General features: G+C 43.4%; 1 protein-coding gene across 1 annotated transcript; it reads left to right on the forward strand.

The window, feature by feature from the left end:
• Nucleotides 1-510: 510 nt before the first annotated feature.
• Nucleotides 511-17,167, forward strand: LOC138825828 (double homeobox protein A-like). The gene is made up of 6 exons (XM_070020485.1): nucleotides 511-523; nucleotides 12,522-12,676; nucleotides 13,634-13,736; nucleotides 14,527-14,672; nucleotides 16,508-16,631; nucleotides 16,881-17,167. Exons 1-6 carry the CDS (start codon nucleotides 511-513, stop codon nucleotides 17,165-17,167), a joined length of 828 nt encoding a protein of 275 aa, XP_069876586.1.
• Nucleotides 17,168-18,175: the final 1,008 nt, after the last annotated feature.

Raw genomic sequence — 18,175 nt, forward strand, 5'->3', positions numbered from 1 at the left:
GGTCACACTAAGGGGCTCCTGTTGCCTTAAAGGGTGGTAGCTGCCCCAGAGAAGTGCCATCCCAAGGTAAAGGGGGCTGGAAGTTGATTATTTACTGCTTTTACTACATAGGCCTAGTGCTACCTAGGAAAGGGGCATGCTAAGCTGTGGATGAAGGGAAGGAGTGGACTAAACTAAGGAAGGGACTCATTTCACTAACAATGAGAACATTCTGAACAGAGTTAGTGTTTGTGGATGCCCATGGAAGGTAGGATTTGTAAAGGTCTGCTTAGGTGAAACCAGCAGATCAAGGGCGGGGCTGGGAGATGGGTGTGTCAGTGGGCAGAGTTCCCCTAAGTGAGTCTAAGGTGGGAGTCATTTAGTATCCTATATCACTGGGTAGGGGTTGGAGTTTTGTTCTAGATCAGAAAGGCCCTGGACCAGCTGTGAGTTCTCTTCTCTTCCAAGCTCGGAAATGCCCTGGACATCTTCTCTATCCATCTCAGAGAGATCTTAGAGGAGAGATCCAACATGACTCCCCAAAGTGAGTTCCTCTCATGCTGAATTGAAGTGTGTTTGCTTTGGGGGCTTATTGCTCCCTCTAATATTTTAGGATTATTCAAGGGGTTGGAGTATGGGGAGAGGGGGAGGAAGCTCAGGTCATCAATGACACTGTGTATGTCTGTTGGACAGAATTGGGGAACAGGAGCACTTTTCTCATAGGCTTTGGGCATTTAAAAATGCGCGCATGGTTCTATTGAAATAGGCTGTGTTCTATTTGCAGGTAAAATAACACACCTGAGAATCTTTCAAAATAATGAGGAAGAGTGTGGAGAGAATTAGAGTGGGGGAGGGCCTGAAGTAGTAGAATCCATGGTGTTCTTTGGGGTGCTGAGCATTGAGGTTGGCTGGTAGATTCATCAGGCCTGTACTCCATGCTTTCCTGTGCGTTAGAAGTTTAGTAGGATGGAATGGGGTGTGGCTTGGTGGCAGAGCCCTTGATTGGCACACAAGGCTCAGGGTTTGATCCCCAATACTGAACAAAACAAGAAACAAAACAGGGCACAGAGTAAAACTCTCAGTGAAAAGCTCTACTAAGTAAACTGCAGATTTCTCTAACTGGGAACCTAGGAGATGGAAGAGCCTTTGACATGTCCTTGGGAAGGCGGTGTGCAGCTTCTGCCTTTGATTTCTGTCTACAGGAGTCTGAATTGAGGCAAGAGGAGCACTTTTGGTTCAGTTCCATCACAAAGCAGAGCTAATTTACTACCTCCAAATCTCCACTGGGTAAGAGAAGGTAGAAGTGAATTTGAGAGTATTGAACTTGATACCTACTGAGCCCAGGTTTTCTTCACTGGTGGTATCCTTGGACCTTTGTCTCTGGAGGGCTGGGAAATCAATTTCAGTGCCCTATTGTAGCCAGGCTCATTCTCCCTCCTTCCTTACCTCCTTTCCTCCCTCCCTCCTTTCTTCCTTTCCATCCTTTCTTCCTTTCTTCCTTCCTTCCTTCCTCCCCCCACCTTTCTCTCTCTCTCCCCTCCCCTCTCCCTCTTTTTTTCTTTTTTTTTTGGTCCGGTCGTGGGGCCTGAACTCTGGGCCTGGGTGCTGTCCCTCAGCTCTTCAGCTCAAGGCTAGCGCTCTACCACTTGAGCCACAGTGCCACTTCCGGCTTTTTTCTTTTTGCTTATGTGGTGCTGAGGAATCGAACCCTGGGCCTCAGGCATGCAAGGCAAGCACTCTACCACTGAGCCACCTTCCCAGCCCTCTTTTTTTCTTTTTTCTCTTTGCCAATCCTGGGGTTTGAACTCAGAGCTTGGGTACTGTCTTTAAGCTTCTTTCTTATCAAGGCTAGTGCTCTACCACTTAAGTTACAGGTCCACTTCTAGTTTTTTTTTTCTTTTTGTAGTTTAGTGGAGATCAAAGTCTCACTGAATTTCCTCTCCTAGCTGGCTTCAAATTCTTGAGGCTGAGAGATCTCAGCCTTCTGAGTAGCTAGGATTACAGGTGTGAGCCACCAGTGTCTGGCTCATTTCTTATAGAAGCAATTAGTTCTTACTCTTGGACTCTAGGTTAGAGGTGTTTTGGGGGGAGGCTGAAACAAAGGCAAGGCCAATATTTTACTTCTTGAATGACACCCCCAGGTGTGACTAGATGTAGCTCTTCCCTACCTAGTTGAGTACAGCTGCTTGAGAATTCAATGTTATCAGCTGGGGAGGCTCAATGGCTCTAAGAGAATCCAGATGAACACCTGTCATATATGCATTTGAGTTGTGAAGAAAAGCCTAGTGAGTTTCCAACTCGGAAACAATAACTTTCATAACTTACAACAATAACTTGTAACTTTGACCTTTAGTATAAAGAATATGTTCTCAATAATTCCAGAAAGTTTCTTGTGTGGTTGGGGATTTAGCTCAATGAAAGAGCACTTGCCTAGCAAGTACAATGCCCTGAGTTCAATCCTTAACTCTGTAAAAATAAAATAATTGGACAGGTCCTGCTGTGCTGACATAGAACCTCTTGAGCACTAGGTGGCGTATGACACCACGACCTGGATTGTTATGGTAGTGTTTCTAGATTTCTGTTTTGCTCTGGCAAGATTTAATTATAATGCAACATCTGCTGGCTATGGTAATTTAAGCAACATAGAGAGTTTAAAGCAAAAACTAGGCCTTTTATTTTTATACTTTATTTACAGTCTTGGGGAACTATTGTAAAGAGTTTGATATATCTTCTATGGTTTATAGTGGGTTTCATATTTAACACAATGGGTTTGCAAAACAAAGCGTGTCTTTTATTTCCAAGATCTACTTCGCTTTGTGACTTGTAAGGATGAGCACAGGTGGGGAATCAGCCCTTCTCTAACATGGGTGATAAGTCTGATTTGCACAAAGGCATTGGACAGCCACTGGAATGTTTACTGAAGTTGTAATTTCTCCCTGACTCAGATGGATGTATCCCATAGAGAAGCTCTTACAGTACCTTGGCGAACACAGGACCCTCCAATAATCCTCATAAAGTAAAGCTGGCTGAGCTAGTTGGCTTTCCATCACTGTAACAGATTACCCAAGACCATCAACTTATAAAGAAAAAAAGCTTAGTTTAGCTCCCAGCCCTAGATGTTTGAGCCTGTGGTTGGCTGTCCCCATGGCTTTGAGCTGTGGTAAGTCAACACATCAGGGTGGGGTTTAGTATGCAGCAAGGCCCCTCCCCTCAGGTCTAGGAAGCAGTCCCAAAATCCCTTTATTATTTCCAATTAAAGCAACAAGGAGATAAATAGAAATAAGTAGAGCTTACCTGCTCCTTATCAAGAATTGACCAACAAATATTCTGCAATGACAAAACTCATTGGATGTGATGAGAGTTTTAGCACAGATGGCCCTAATGATGCCTAAGTTAACCAAAGTTCACAGGAGGCTCTCCTGGCCTACATCTGTTTCACTAGCAAAATATAGCCAGCCTTTTCCAGGTCAGGCTGGGTAAGATTTACAAATCTAATATTACAGAAAGAATGTCACATAAGTGTCTTAGCTTTTGCAAATCTAAAGCTATCTTTCGCCAGGAATCAGCTGCTTGTGATGGAGTCAAGCAGGACTCCAGGCTACTTTTACATGGTGGAGGTAGTCAGAAGGGTCTAGGCAGGAGTGAGGCTGTCTTCCAGGCTAGAAGAGATGGGCTGGATCTGGACTGCATATAGACTGGCTGGCACTGAATTGTGAATCCAAACTGAAGGAACCTCAGGAATCTCAGACCATGTAAGCCAATAACTTGATTACAATGCTAGATAACAACTTTACACAGACACAGATATATACACATAGGTGCACACACACACATACAGTGCACATTGTTTTACAGCACGCAAAAATGAATGGCCATTGTTAGTGAAATGAGCGCCTTTCCATAGCTTAGTCCATTCCTTCCCTTCTCCACAGCTTAGCACGCCCCCTTCCTAGGCAGCACTAGGCCCATGTAGTAAAGGCAGTAAATAATCAACTGCCAACCCCCTTTACCTTGGGATGGCACTGCTCTGTGGCAGCTACCACCATACAAGGCAACAAGTAGCCTTCAGGTCTGGGCAGTTGCAGGACCCCTTATCTACTATTTGGATAGCAGCCATAAATCCTGGCCCACATTTCCTTACCTGAGTCTCTACCTCCTAACCCTTTCTAGCCCCTCCTAAGCCTCCTAGGTTATATAGGTTACCCCAGACAATAGCTGGTGCTTCTTCTCATTCCTCCCTTGTGAGAAGGAGTCTTGCCAGCCCCCTTTCCCAGCAATAAACCTTTCTTTGTTTTCTGTACCTGGATGTCTGCGTTGTTCTCTGGCAAAGTCTAATCTATTTTAAGCTATCGGCCATAGACTCTTGGAATTCCAGCAGTGGGATGACATTATTTTGCCCAGTATTTTAGAACCAATTGGTCCATGCTAAAATAGACAACACCAAACAAAAAAAAAAAGCAAAACTCAAAATCCAAAATATTTGACAACTATATGTTTAGACATCTTTGTTAACAATGCACATTAGATGGTTGAGCCTCAGTTTCCAGGGCCAGAGTAGAGAAGTGGTGTGGACACGGATGGGAAGGCCGGCAATGGTATTGGTGAAAAGTCTCACGTGGTATCTCAAGGCAGTTCAGTTCACAGAAAATGGGTGGTCAAGAAATTCTAACATTTCCAACTCTAAAACCCCATCCAAGTCATGGCACCATATGTAAGTTATATTAAACAGGTAGGTTTCATTAGGTAGCTGATTAAGAGAATACCAGGCGGTATTCAGGAAGGAAAAGATGTTTATTTACCAAACAGCTGCCCCAGCAGTGCATATTGGAAAGGCAAGGCTGAAAGGGGCCACTGCCCTCAGGCCAAGACTTATCTAAGCCTGGGACAGAAGAGGTATTTCCCAGTGGGAAAAAGGTGTGGCCACACTGGATCAAGAAGTGACCTCAGGGCCTGGAACACTCCAGAGGTAGCCCTGGATGTAACCTAACTGGAGAGGGAGGTAACTGCTTCCAGGTGTGCCAGTTACCTAGGTAACAGATACTGGGTGGAGACTTAGCCAAGAGGTAGGGAGGTGTCTGCACTGGGCCTGCATGGCCTGGGGCGGATCTTACAAACATCTTCCTTTAGTCTGGACCATGGTCTTTCTTTTGTGACAAATAGCTTATGTTTTGGTTTTGTGGAAAGGAAAAAAGCCTTAGACAGGATTAAATTATGCTGAATTTAAGGAGCAAAACAAAACTGATTGGCAAATTGGGCAACTCTGGCAATCAGAACAAGCTCTGAGAACTTCAGCCAACAACATAATCAAGCATCATTTATAGAAACCAGAAGTGAGGCATAGAGACAATTTAATTGGTTCAGCTTGGTTGGTTAATTGGCTTAAAAGCCTCTTGAGATTAACTGAAACCCAGAGTATTAGCTTTTTGTCACTAAGATCAACAACTTAAAAGGAAGGGGGGTTTATTTTGGCTCATAGTTTCATAGCAGCCTGCTTCCATTGCTTTGAGCCTTTGGTGAGGCCAAATGTCAGAATGGTAGAGAAATAGATCCTCACACTATGTTGGCCAGTAAGTAAGAAGAGACTGTGAGAGGTAAAAGCTGGCTCCGTTTCCTCCAATCAGAATCCACCACAGGCTGATCACTACAGCGTTAGCATATGACCTTTGGAGGATAGTTGAGATTCAAATCATAACGTCTGGCTCTGAGAGGCCTATGTCCATGTCATAATGCAAAATGCCTCTCAGAGACCCCATCTTAACAATTTCCAGCACTGCTCAAAGCCCTAGCCATAGAAGCAAAGGAGTGACATAGCCCTGCTGTCACAGCTCACAAGGGTCCTGCCTGCAGCTTTTCTCAGCAGAGGTTACTGGCACCTGTAATATCCTGGGATCTGCCTTGTAGCGTTTCTGAATCCTCACAGCTTCAGACATTCCCCTCTGGCTTCTGCTTGCAATGGACTCTGACCCTTTGCCTGGCTTCTCAGGCCTTCCTTTGAAATCTGGGTGGAAGTGAACACTGAAAGATCTGATTCACTTCTGAGAGAGCCCATAATTCAAGACAGAGTGACAGGAGAAGACATGGTTTTTATTAGCATTTAGCTAGTGTGGTAAGAGATAAACAGATAGGATTGGGGTTCACTTACTGCCAGGAGAAAAGTGTATATGATTATCTTTTGTGGGAATGTTTTTTTGTAGTCTCAAGCAGGTGGGTGCCAAAGTAGGTGAATGTTCTTGAGAAGTGGCCAAGTCCAGAATGTAGGTTATGAGTATCTTTCCTTATTCCAGAGCTCACTGAGACATGCCTGGGCCCATGACTGAGAAAAGGTGATAGTTTAGAGTTCGTATTTGAAAGTCTGTGCATCTGGTTTCTGTCCGTCAATCTCTTCTCTTTAATTTTATAACAATGTTTTCTTTTTCTTGGTGCTGATTCTGGGGCTTGAACTCAGGAACTGAGTAGTGTCTCTAAGCTTTGGTACTCAAGGCTAGTATTTAGCCATTGAAGTCTGAAGGAGGATCCCATACATCCATTCCAGAGAACCATGCAGAGGCAGGTCTTGTGCCCAGGTAAGGCTCCCCAAAGACCATCAAGAAGCTGATTCCAATGCAAGCACACAAGAGTCATTTCTTGCAAGTTCAAGCCTGCACTCAGAACTGTCACTGATGCATCTGATCAGAGTTGAGAGCCATGACCCTTCCTTCAGCAGGGTTTTTATAGGGTTTCAGGGGCATTCTATACACCATAGCATCGCTTAGCAAATCATATCACACCACGTGAAATTCATAAAATAATTCTAAAAGATGATTAGTTTACAAAGGAGGAAGCAACAATGCTGGATAAGAAATGTACTCATTACCTTGCCATGTAACTGTAGCCCCTCTGTACAGTATTTTCATAATAAAAAACATTAAAACAAAAAAGATGATTAGTTTAACCAGTGGCAAGAACCGACCAGGGATTGGGGGTTGGCTGGTTCATGGGGCTGATGTGGTTAGAAATGATTGGCTAAAAGCAGAGGATCTGAGCTGTGCCGACCAAGTGGTCTTTATCTTGCAGGAACATTTGGAACTTAGCTGTAGTTAGTGGAATTTACCATAAAGGAGGTTGTTCCTGGAATTTGGGCTCAAGGGGAGTTGCTGATACAGTTCCTGGAGTTTGGGCTCAAGGGGAGTTACTGATACAGTTACTGATACAGTTCTTGGAGTTTCAGTTATAATGCCTTAACAGGATGGAATCTAAACCTCAAATGGCTATATTATATTTTGTTCGTGCTTCACACAGGCAGGCACAGTAGAATAATTATTGTAAGGTTTATTAGAGGAGCCATATTTCCCCCAAGAGGGAGCAAATGCCTCTGTTCCCATCCAGGTAGCAGGAGGGTCTGGGGGATAGGAAGTGAGGTAGATGGGAGTTCAGGTGGGTCTGGGCGGAGAGAGAGAGGAGCCAGGAATATATCTATGGTGGGAGCTCCAGGAATGGGAGGAGGTCAGGTGTGGGAGGAGCTGAGGACCAAAGGTGAGCATAATACTAACAGAGTCATAGCACCACTTCTGGCTTTCTGCTGATTCATGAGCAATAAGTGACTTTCCTACCTGGGGTGGCTTCAAACTTTGAATCTCAGATCTTAGCCTTCTGAGTAGCTAGGATTACAGGCATAAACCATAAATAAAATGTTATTTATTGAGCTTTACATTTTCAAGATTTGGCTTTCTTTCAGAGATCTCTTTGGTGAATTTCTCATTCAAGTGTGTTGAATTTCTCACTCAGACTTTGAATTAACTTTGTGGCTCATCCATCTGTTTATCTGAATCCTCCTTGAGAACACTGATCACCTTAAAAAGCTATGCTTTTGAGTTCTTTGCCCAACATTTTGACCATTTCAAATCTTTGGATTCAGGTATTAGAGGTATAAAGTTTTGGAGAAGTCATGATGTACAGGTTTCTCATATCTCTTGTGTTTCTATGCAACAATTGTGCTTCTTTGGGGATGGGTGCCACTTCTGGTGTTATATAGGTGAGTTCCTAGTTAGAAGCTTTTTTTGGGGGGGGGGGGTCCGGTCGTGGGGCCTGAACTCTGGGCCTGGGTGCTGTCCCTCAGCTCTTCAGCTCAAGGCTAGCACTCTACCACTTGAGCCACAGCGCCACTTCCGGCTTTTTCCTTTTTGCGTATGTGGTGCTGAGGAATCGAACCCAGGGCCTCTGGCATGCAAGGCAAGCGCTTTACCACTGAGCCACCTTCCCAGCCCTAGAAGCTTTTTTGTTAAGAGCTATTATAAACATGTTCTCCAAGAACCACTGGAGTCATATAATAGACATGGAAACAAATAATCATCTCAGCAAGGCAAAAGTTACTTCTGTAGAAAGATGTACCAGCAGCCAAAAATCTGGCAAGCAAGCACACAGAGCAGGCAGGCTCCTCCCTATTTATCCTAAACATAGCAGGCCCCACCCCTCTGCTCAGATTGGTTGAGGTCAGGTTCACAGTCTGCTCCCAATTGGCTAGATTGAAGAGAGAAGTATTTACATAAGGTGACTATTAAAAGATTTTGAAATAAGATACAATATAGTTTGAAGTAACATAAATACAGTACTTTGAAATAAGATAACAGTACACAAGCAATGTCAGGGCAGTCAGGAGGTGGCTTGACCCTTGGAAAGAGAAATGGAGGAGTATCCAGCAACTCTTCCTGGTTTCAGCAGTAAGGGTTGCTGAAAGGAGACTCCCATGCAGTTCAGGCAGAAGAGAGTGTATTAGGAGAACCAAACCCCTGGCCTTCACCAGATGTAGGTGTACAGATAGACAACTTATGGTCGAGAGAGACAATATGAGAGAGGGCCAGGAGGAAGTTTGGCCACAGTTGATGCAGAAGTGATCCCAGAGCCTTGCAGAAGTGACCCCAGAGCCTGGGTCCTTTTGCTGAGTTACAGTCTGGTGCCATCACCAGTCCAGTGATTGACAATTATAGGTGATTACAGTTTCAGGCAGGTGATTTCTGGTAAGGCTATGTGCTGTCCTTCCGGAAGAGGAGGGAGGGGAAGGGGCTCTTCTCCCCGGCAGACCTCACACTAGGGCCAAACATTTTCTCTTAGGATGCAACAGGAAGCTGTGGTTGTGGGTGACACCAGGATGCTGTTGGGAGATGTCATTGACATTCTTTAGGATGTTTTTTTTCCCCCTAATTAGGTAATTTCTGCTTCCTGGATAAGGCATCCAGACTAGAATCAAAGCATTCACTTAATTTGCATCTAATCCTAGAGGCATTAGATACTATGGGTCTTTGGATATTTTGCCATTTTTGTAAATCCTGTGGACCCAAAGAGCATAATTTTTCTACATATAATTATTTTGATTAGTTTAAACCTGTGGCTTCTTTGGAAATGATACACATATACACTGATATACCCAATAAAGACTAATTATTATTATTATTATTATATTGCTAGTACTGGGGCTTAAACTCAGACCCTGGAGTTCTTGCTCAGCTTTTTTTGCTCGCAGCTGGCACTCTACCACTTGAGACACACCTCTAATGCTTCATTTTACTGGCTAATTGGATATGGAATCTCATAGATTTTTCTAACTCTTCTGGCTTTGAACTTTGATCCTCCTCGTCTCAGTCTCTTGAACGGCTAGTACTGTAGGTATGAACCACTGGTGCCCAGTGTGAAATAATTTTTCAATAGAGGTTCTAATTCAAAAATTGGTTTAAGCTGGGTGCTGATGGCTCACATTTATAATTTTAGCTACACAGGAGACTGAGATCTGAGGATCATGGTTCGAAGCTAACTGGGGCAAGAAAGTCTATGAGATTCTTATATCTAATTAACCATCAGAAAACTGGAAGTGGAGCTGTGACTCAAAGTGGTAGAGTACTAATCAGAAAAGCTCAGAGACAGAACCTAGACCCTAGGTTCAAGCCTTATGACAGGAAAAAAAAAAAAAAAAAGAACTTGGAGAATGTGGGGAAAGAGAGGCTGAAGTCAAGAGCTGATGTGGTTATTTTCAGGCAAGTCTTGACTTTCTTCCTTTTCCCTCTCACCCATATTATTGAAAGGATCTGTCACATCCTACCTCACTTCCTATCCTCCAGACCTTACTGCTACCTAGAGAGTGGAGGCTGCCATGTGCGCTCTCTCTCTCTCTCTCTCTCTCTCTCTGGGAAAAATATGGCTCCTCTAATAAACCTTGTGATAATCTTTCTCCTGTGCCTGCCTGCCTCCTCATGTCCTCTGGCATGGATGTGAAGGATCCTTTGATTGATCTTTTCAGTTATATCTTACAATCTGCTTTAGTTCACCTTACCTGATCTTACTCATAATCATACAAGCAAGACAGTGTCACAGCCACACCCCTATGTGTGTTCAGTAAATAAACAGACTAGGAAAACTTGGCCTATATGCATACATTTCAAGAGAAGCTGAAAAAAATTAACAAGATACAAAAGAAGGCAAGACTTCCACATAGTTGCATCACATAGCCAAGCTCAAATAACTAGAAGTGACAAGTATAGAGAGGAAAATCATGTATTTGTGTAAACCAGGCAGCTCAGAACCAAAGCCTCAGGATAGACAAAATTATCTAGTAGAGTCAGAAATAGTGGTACATGCCTGTAATCATAGTATTCAGGAGGCTGAAGCAAGATGGTCATGAGTTTGATACCACCCAGTACTCTGTGATAGAAAGACCTCCTCTCATAAAATAAAACAAATTATTTCCTCAAATCTGTACGGTCAAGAGAGATTTAGTAGAGAGACAGTGATCCTAATGGAAGTGACACTTCTGCATCCTGGGGACCTTGGGGAAATCAGAGATGGCCATGGAGTCTGCACCTCCCCCTGTTCAAAAGTCCTAGAGAGAAAGCCTTGACTTCTGGTGGAGCCTTTAACTCCTTCTCTGAGACTGCAAAGACCTTGAGGACTTTGGAGCAGCTTCCAGGCCGGAGCAAATGCCCCCTCCCCCTGGGGGAAAGAATGTATGACTCAACCAGATGCCAGGGCAGCCAATATGCGTCCGAAAGATTATAAAAAGAGGGACTGCCTTCCCCATAAGCCTAGGATGGCGCTAAACTATTGAGACTCCACTTCTAGCTCTCTTACTCAGAGAAGTCTATATTTTTTCCTCCTTGTCCTTGTCCGGGAGGCAGTAAATAAGACTTGAGGCAGCCCTAACCCACAAAGAGCAAAGAGGCCTTTCCTCGGTGTCTCCCGGTGTCTTACTCTTTACTTTCAAATCTACGCATGCTTTTCCTGCCTCGTAATTCTCTATCTAGTGGAATTCCTCTGCCGTGGAGTCTAGTTTAGCTCCATAATAAACCTCTCCATGTCTTTCTCTGTCTTTTTTGGTCTCCTTCAAGTCCTTGTTGGACTGAAACAAGGGGAACCTGAAGGGCACACCCCCAACTTGATAACTACTGTTACCCCAAATTTAATTTGTAAATCGACTCCAAATGGTGGTGCTATTTAGATCTTTGCTGTGACAAGATACCTGGAGTTTCAAGGAGCAAAGATGGTTTTTTCTTTATAACTTTACAGGTTTTAGTTGAAGTTTGCTTGGGGCTGGATAAAGCCTCAGAGCAGCAAGACACACCCTAGGAAAGCCAACCCCCCCACCCCCTTTTTTCAGCATTCTATTCAAATTCTGAGTTCCAGGGGAGGGGGTGAAATCCGTGATTAAATTAGAGTCCTCACTCCACCGTCTAAATCTACTCAGCACCACCCACACAAACACACCCTGAGTTAATTTTCCTAATCCCCAAGGAATCTCTTAATCCAATCAAGTTGACAATCAAGAGTCCTCACAATTGGTCGACTATTTAATGAAAGGATTAAATCAATTCGCATTTAAGAAAGGGTGGGCCCAGCTCTGGTTCTTGGGAGCAGTCTTCTGAGAGCGGTTCAGTTTGCTCTGGTCTTTGAGGAGTCCATACGAATTCCCAGAATGCCTCCAAATAGTAAGTTTCTCCCAGTGTTGCTGGTTTTCTGTCATAGAATTTAGGAACTTTTACATTACAACCATGGTTGTCAAAAAACATTTCAGAGGGAAGTGGGTGTTTTTTTGTTTTTTTTTTTTTTGTTGTTGTTGTTTTTCCTTTCCGGGATTAATTGGGTCAGTGGCTGGCTGAGTATTTTGAAATTGGATTCTGGGATTTCCCAACACCTCAGAGAGCTAGCTGGGCCTACCTGATGAGATTAAGGGAACAATGAAAGTCCTAAGGTTCGTATTTTAATGTTATTAAATGCTGTCTTGAAGTTCAAACACAACTTTTTAGTATTTTATTTCAGGGTCTTAATTCTTTTTTTTTAAATTTTTTGGAGTCATTGATTTTCATGAAGATTTCCCATTTTGAGTTGCTTCTTTTTCTTTTCATGATACTACTGTAAGATTTCTGTCAGTTCTTGCTTAGATTATGGAGTTATGTGTTTATAGTTTGTGTCTGCTTAGATTCATGTTTATACCATCTTGGCAAGTTATACTTTTCAGTCTGGCATAAACATAGGAAGTATGTGCTCCATAAACTGACTTTATACTTCTTTCTCTCTTTTAGACTCCCTAGAAAGAGAAGCCCGTCGGCAGAGAATTATTTTGAGCCAGAGTCAAAAGGACACTCTCTGTGCATGGTTCGAAAAGAACCCTTATCCTGACTTAGCTGCTAGGGAGTCTATGGCCAGAGAAATGGGCATCTCAGAGTCCCAAATTCTGGTAGGTGCTAGGTTTCTGTTTCCTTTCTTATTTTTTCTAATCTGTTATTTTAATTTATTTTGAAATTTAAAAATTGTTGTTTCCAAGTAGATTTTTTTGTATGAAAACTGAGCATTAAAACCTGTTGACATTGTTTTCAGGAGAAGGGAAGGAGAGGGAGGGAAGGAGTGAGATTGATTGGAATATATAAAGTTTCCACTCCCACCCCTGTGTAACTTATGTATGGTAACAAACAAAACAACAAGAGTGAGGAGTATGTGTGTGTGAGAGAGAGACATATACACACACACAGGGAGAAAGGGAAAGGAGAAAGAGAGAGAAGGAATAAAAATGGAGGGGGGGGGAGAGAGCAACAGTATCGTAAATCAGGGAAGTTTAATTCAAATGCCATTAAAATGACCACAGAAGGCATGCTAATCAGAATGCTGACCAATTCTTATTTGAACTTGAACGTGATGTTAGTATTCTGTGGCAATAATGATATTCATTGAAGAATTCATTGCTTTTTTTCTTATGGACATTGATTCAAGGACAGATGCCTAATAAGTTTTGTTTGGTTAGATTGATGTCTGAAGGATCTTGACTGGTTTGCATTTTCTTCCTGCTGCCCTGGGATTGAAAACAGGGACAAACTGGCTAGACTAGCAGTCTTTTCAGAATCCAGAGTTCAGGTACATTCTGTATCTGTGGCACCATATTTGTTCTATGTAGAAATGGTATTACTTCCTCAGAAGCTATTGAACTTGAACCTGGCACTGAACTTGACAGATATGGGCCATTTGGGATTCCCCTATTGCTTGGGAGAAAAGACATGGCATGCATACACCTGATACCACGAGTCAGAGTCTGGCAAAAGGAGAAATATTTACATCTGACTGGAAGATGTGCAGCCACTGGGAAAGAGTACCAAGACAAAAGTGGAAAAAGGTGAAAGTTACATTTTCTTTTCCAATTTAGACTTGGTTTCAAAAGCACAGACGACTTAAACAACGGGAGTTTGAATGCTTCTTTAGAAAGAATCAACCTCAGGGGCAGGCCAAGGCTCAGTTTAAGACTCAAGGTAAGAACCTACTGGCCCAAATACAATCATCTCCTCCATGGTTCTCCTTTCTTTCTTTCTCTCCTTCTTTCTTTTCTTTCTCTTTCTTTCTTTCTTTCCTCCTTCCTTCCTTCCTTCCTTCCTTCCTTCCTTCCTTTCTTTCTTTCTTTCTTTCTTTCTTTCTTTCTTTCTTTCTTTCTTTCTTTCTTTCTTTCTTTCTTCCTTTCTTCCTTCCTTTCTGTCTTTCTTACTCTTTCGCTTTCTTTTGCTTGCTTGCTTGCTTTCTCTCTTTCATTTCTTCTCTTTCCTCTCCCCTTCCTTTCCTCCCTCCTTCCTTCCTTCCTTCCCTCCCTCCTTCCGTCCCTCCTTCCATCCCTCCATACTTCTTACTTATTTTGCCATACTGATGATTGAACTCAGGACTCTTTGCATCCTGCATTTGCTACTTAGGCAATACTCTAGTCTCTCCTCCATAGATTTTTTTTAAAGAGTGTCAATAGTTTTACTTGTCTTACTCAAATTTCTGTGAAGAATGCTTAGAATCAGGACTAATGCAGAGTCAGAGATAAGCATTCTCTCACTATTTGGAAGAGAGAAGGCAGTGTCTTAGCAAGATAAGCTTCATACCTTGTCAATCCTCTGCATCTGTGCAGTGGAATAGTGTGTCCTGTCACTGCTGGGATCTGATCCCTGAGTCAGGACAGGTTAATAAGGTCCTAGGAGAATGGCTATTCCAAAAGTAAAAAGACTGTTCAAATTTGAGTATGAAAAATATCCAACAAACCCTATTTTGTGTCAATGTTCTCCTTAGTAAAAGAAGCTAGAAGAACCCGGACACACTTCACAAGATGTCAAATCAATATCCTAATTCAAGCTTTTAATGAGAACCGCTTCCCTGGGATTGCAACCCGGGAAAACCTGGCTAGACAAACAGGCCTTCCAGAATCCAGAATCCAGGTACATACTGTGTCTGTAACATCCTATTTGTCCTGTGTGGAAATGGTATTAGCTCCTCAGATGCTACTCAACTTGAACTTGACATTGAACTTGACAGGTGTGGGCTGTTTGGGATTACCCCACTGCTCTGTAGAAATGGTATGGCGTGCATATACCTGACACCATGAGTCGGAGTCTGGCAAAAGGAGAAATATTTTCATCTGACTGGCAGGTATACAGGCACTGGAAAAAGAGTACCAGAACAAAAGTGGAAATGGATTGCGCATACATGGATAACACAATCTGTGTTGGTGTTTTTAATCCTTGGCAGCCCTATCAGCAGTCATGGGGCATCACATCGTGTGTGTGTGTGTGTGTGTGTGTGTGTGTGTGTGTGTGTGTGTGTGTGTGTGTGTGTGTGTGTGTGTGTGTGTGTGTGTGTGTGTGTGTGTGTGTGTGTGTGTGTGTGTGTGTGTGTGTGTGTGTGTGTGTGTGTGTGTGTGTGTGTGTGTGTGTGTGTGTGTATAGCAGCGGGGAGGAGGGGAGGAGATAGTAAGCAGCATTTCTGGTCTCTTAGGATCTAGGTACCATATATATCTGTCTTATCCCAACCTGTGGTGTAATCTAAAGAAATCTAGAGCTTCACCAATAAGGGAAGATATAAGAGATTGTCCCTGGCTGACAAGCCCTGCTGTTTGTAAGTCATGAGGATTTTGATTTTGTGTATAGGAAGCGTTAATGATTTTTTTTTTTTTGCCAGTCCTGGATCTTAAACTTGCAGCCTGGATGCTGTCTCTGAGCTTCTTTTGCTCAAGGTTAGCGCTCTATCACTTGAGCCACAGCGCCACTTCCAGTTTTCTAGTGGCTAATTGGAGATAAGTCTCATAGACTTTCCTGCCTGGGCTGGCTTCAAACTGCAATCTTCAAATCTCAGCCTCTTGAGTAGCTAGGATGGTAGGTGTGAGCCACCAGTGCCTAGCTGTTACAGGCTTTCTGAAATGTGTCCTTAGAGTAATCTTTGCAACACTTCCCTTTGTAGCCTCAAACCTATGCTCTTACAGCCTGTTCACAAGCTGTGTGTTCTTAAGGGCTCCTTAGCGGAGTGGAGAAATTCAGTCTGCTCTAGAGAGAGATCTCATTTCTTGACCCAGTATTGGGGACTAGAAGAAAGACCTTCTCCTTTTTTGGTCATAGTATTATTTAGTATATGGTCATGTGTCAGTTGAGCTTTGTGTTAGTCTTGATTGTCAACTGAATTGAAAAAGGCTTCAGAGATTAGGGAAGTTCATATCTGGGTGTATTTGAGAGCATTACCAGAGGTGTTTGATCTTGAGGGCTGTGACTGCGTCACTGGTTTAATGCATTGACAGGTTTGTACTTTGAGTAGACTTTTGAGAGCTATAGACTTTTGGTGAAGCTATAGAAAGACAGACCTGGTTGGATGGAATGGATTTCTGGGGTCATGCCTGTCCCTACTAATCATCTGGTTAAAAGATGAGAAAAAGGTAGAGTCTCTGATAGCTACCTAGACCCCCCCCCTCTTTTAAATTTAATTTTATTGTTATTATTAAGGTGTGTACAGAGAGGTTACCATTTCATGTCAGTACATTTCTTTTTTTGGACACTGTTACTCCTTCCTTTGCTTTCTTCTAAATTTCCCCTCCTCTCTCTACCCACAAATTACATAGTTGATTTTCCATAGTATATGCTGAATAGAAAGACTGAATTTCTTCACCCTTCCTCCTTCCCTTTCTGCATCCTCCCTTTGCACCCACTAAAAAAGAAACCGAGCAAAAAGAAACACCCCTCCCTCGACAACAATAACAATAACAAAAATCTCTCTCTTTCTGTTTAAGATATGGTTTCAGAACCGAAGATCTCGGCACCCAGGGCAGAGCCAAGGTAGACCCATGGCTTCATTGGCAAAAGGTCCAAATCAGAGCCCTCCTGAGGCTGATCAGCAGACCCAAAGCAGTCAGCGTACTGCTCCAGACAAGTCTGGTCATCTGTCTCCTGCTAGAGCTTCCATCAGGACTTCCTCCCTTGAAGCAGCTCTTTGTCCATCCAATACAGACTCAGTTCCATTGAACTCACTGGGGGGCAATGAAAACCAGTTACCAATGGCTGTGATGGTCCAGCCCTCCCCGGCTGTGCAGGGAAAAGAGGTTTCTAGTCACTTGTCAATGAATTTGGGAGGGGAGCCCTCACATACTCCATTCTGTCCCCCAGTCCAAGGGGGAGGTGGGGACGCCAGAGAGCTGACAGACCTGGCAACGCTGCCTCTCAGAGTCTCTCCTCAGCCTCTACCTGGTAACCAACCATTGCAGCACCAAGATGAATATTTCTTTCTGCACTTTTGGGATGAGTGGTTCCAGTCATTCATTGCTGAATGGGAACCTGAGAAAGGCTACTACTGGTCTCCTGGCCAGAGTGAGATACAGGAGATACAGGTTCAGGGCCAGTCACCTGAAAATTCTTCTCAGCTGTCTCAGGAAGCTCAACAGCATCAGGTGTGAACCTTGAGCCTTTTTGGAGAAGACTTGTGAACCACAAATTAAAACTGGAAGACAAAAAATCTTGAGGAATCCAGAGGCATGAGTGGATGACTACCCATGTCCTGATAGCTTCTCAGTGTGGATTTTCAGATCTTCACATAGTGGGAAAGTTCAAATGAAGGAGCATCTCAGAACCCAGATCCAGGCGTTCTCTCTTTGGAAGCAAAAATTCTGTGTGATGGCCAGGCACTGGAGGCTTACACTTGGTATCCTAACTATTCACACCAGGAGGCTGAGATCTGAAGATGCAGATCAAAAACAGGTCAGGCAGAAAAGCTGGAAGTGGAGGTATGACTGCCAAAAGAGAGCTCAAGGTACTGAGCTCAAGCTGCATACCTCCTGCACACACACACAATTTTAGTCATTTCGAATGGACAATGAACAACTTCTGGAGTGGGTAAAAAAAAAAAAAGTAGCATAAAATCTTGTAAACCCAGAGACAATTTGTTGTTGTTGTTGTTTAGTTTTGATACTTGGACTCTCTATCTTATTTAATTGGTCTTGAAACCAAGCACTCTAGTGATCCTCCTGTGTCAGCCTCCCAGGTAACTGGGATTCCAGACATGTACCCCCATCCCTGCTTTACCTTTATTTTTATTTTTATTTATTTTTTATTTTTATTTTTTTGGGTCCAGTCGTGGGGCCTGAACTCTGGGTCTGGGCGCTGTCCCTCAGCTCTTCAGGTCAAGGCTAGCACTCTACCACTTGAGCCACAGCACCACTTCTGGCTTTTTCTGAGTAGTTGATTGAAGTTAAGAGTCTCAAGGACTTTTCTGCCCAGGCTGGCTTCCAACTGAGATCCTCAGATCTCCCTCTCATGAGTAGCCAGGAGGTAAGCTTTCACTTTATGTCCAGGCCAGCCTGGCCTGTCCTCCTCCTGTTTGTGTTGCCCTGTGTCACTGCAGATGACAGGCATGTAAATTGTGTATCTCCTTGCACTTGGGTAACAGGCATGTGTCACCAGGCCCA

The sequence above is a fragment of the Dipodomys merriami genome, unplaced genomic scaffold (assembly GCF_024711535.1).
Source record: "Dipodomys merriami isolate MVZ:Mamm:240054 unplaced genomic scaffold, mDipMer1.0.p SCAF_14, whole genome shotgun sequence".
Lineage (NCBI taxonomy): Eukaryota > Metazoa > Chordata > Mammalia > Rodentia > Heteromyidae > Dipodomys > Dipodomys merriami.

Bases quoted from the DNA above. Each gene is read 5' to 3' on its own strand.
- LOC138825828 (XM_070020485.1), top strand. The intron at 12,677-13,633 runs GTAGGTGCTAGG...TTTCCAATTTAG, and splicing joins TCTCAGAGTCCCAAATTCTG to ACTTGGTTTCAAAAGCACAG. The intron at 14,673-16,507 runs GTACATACTGTG...TTTCTGTTTAAG, and splicing joins TTCCAGAATCCAGAATCCAG to ATATGGTTTCAGAACCGAAG.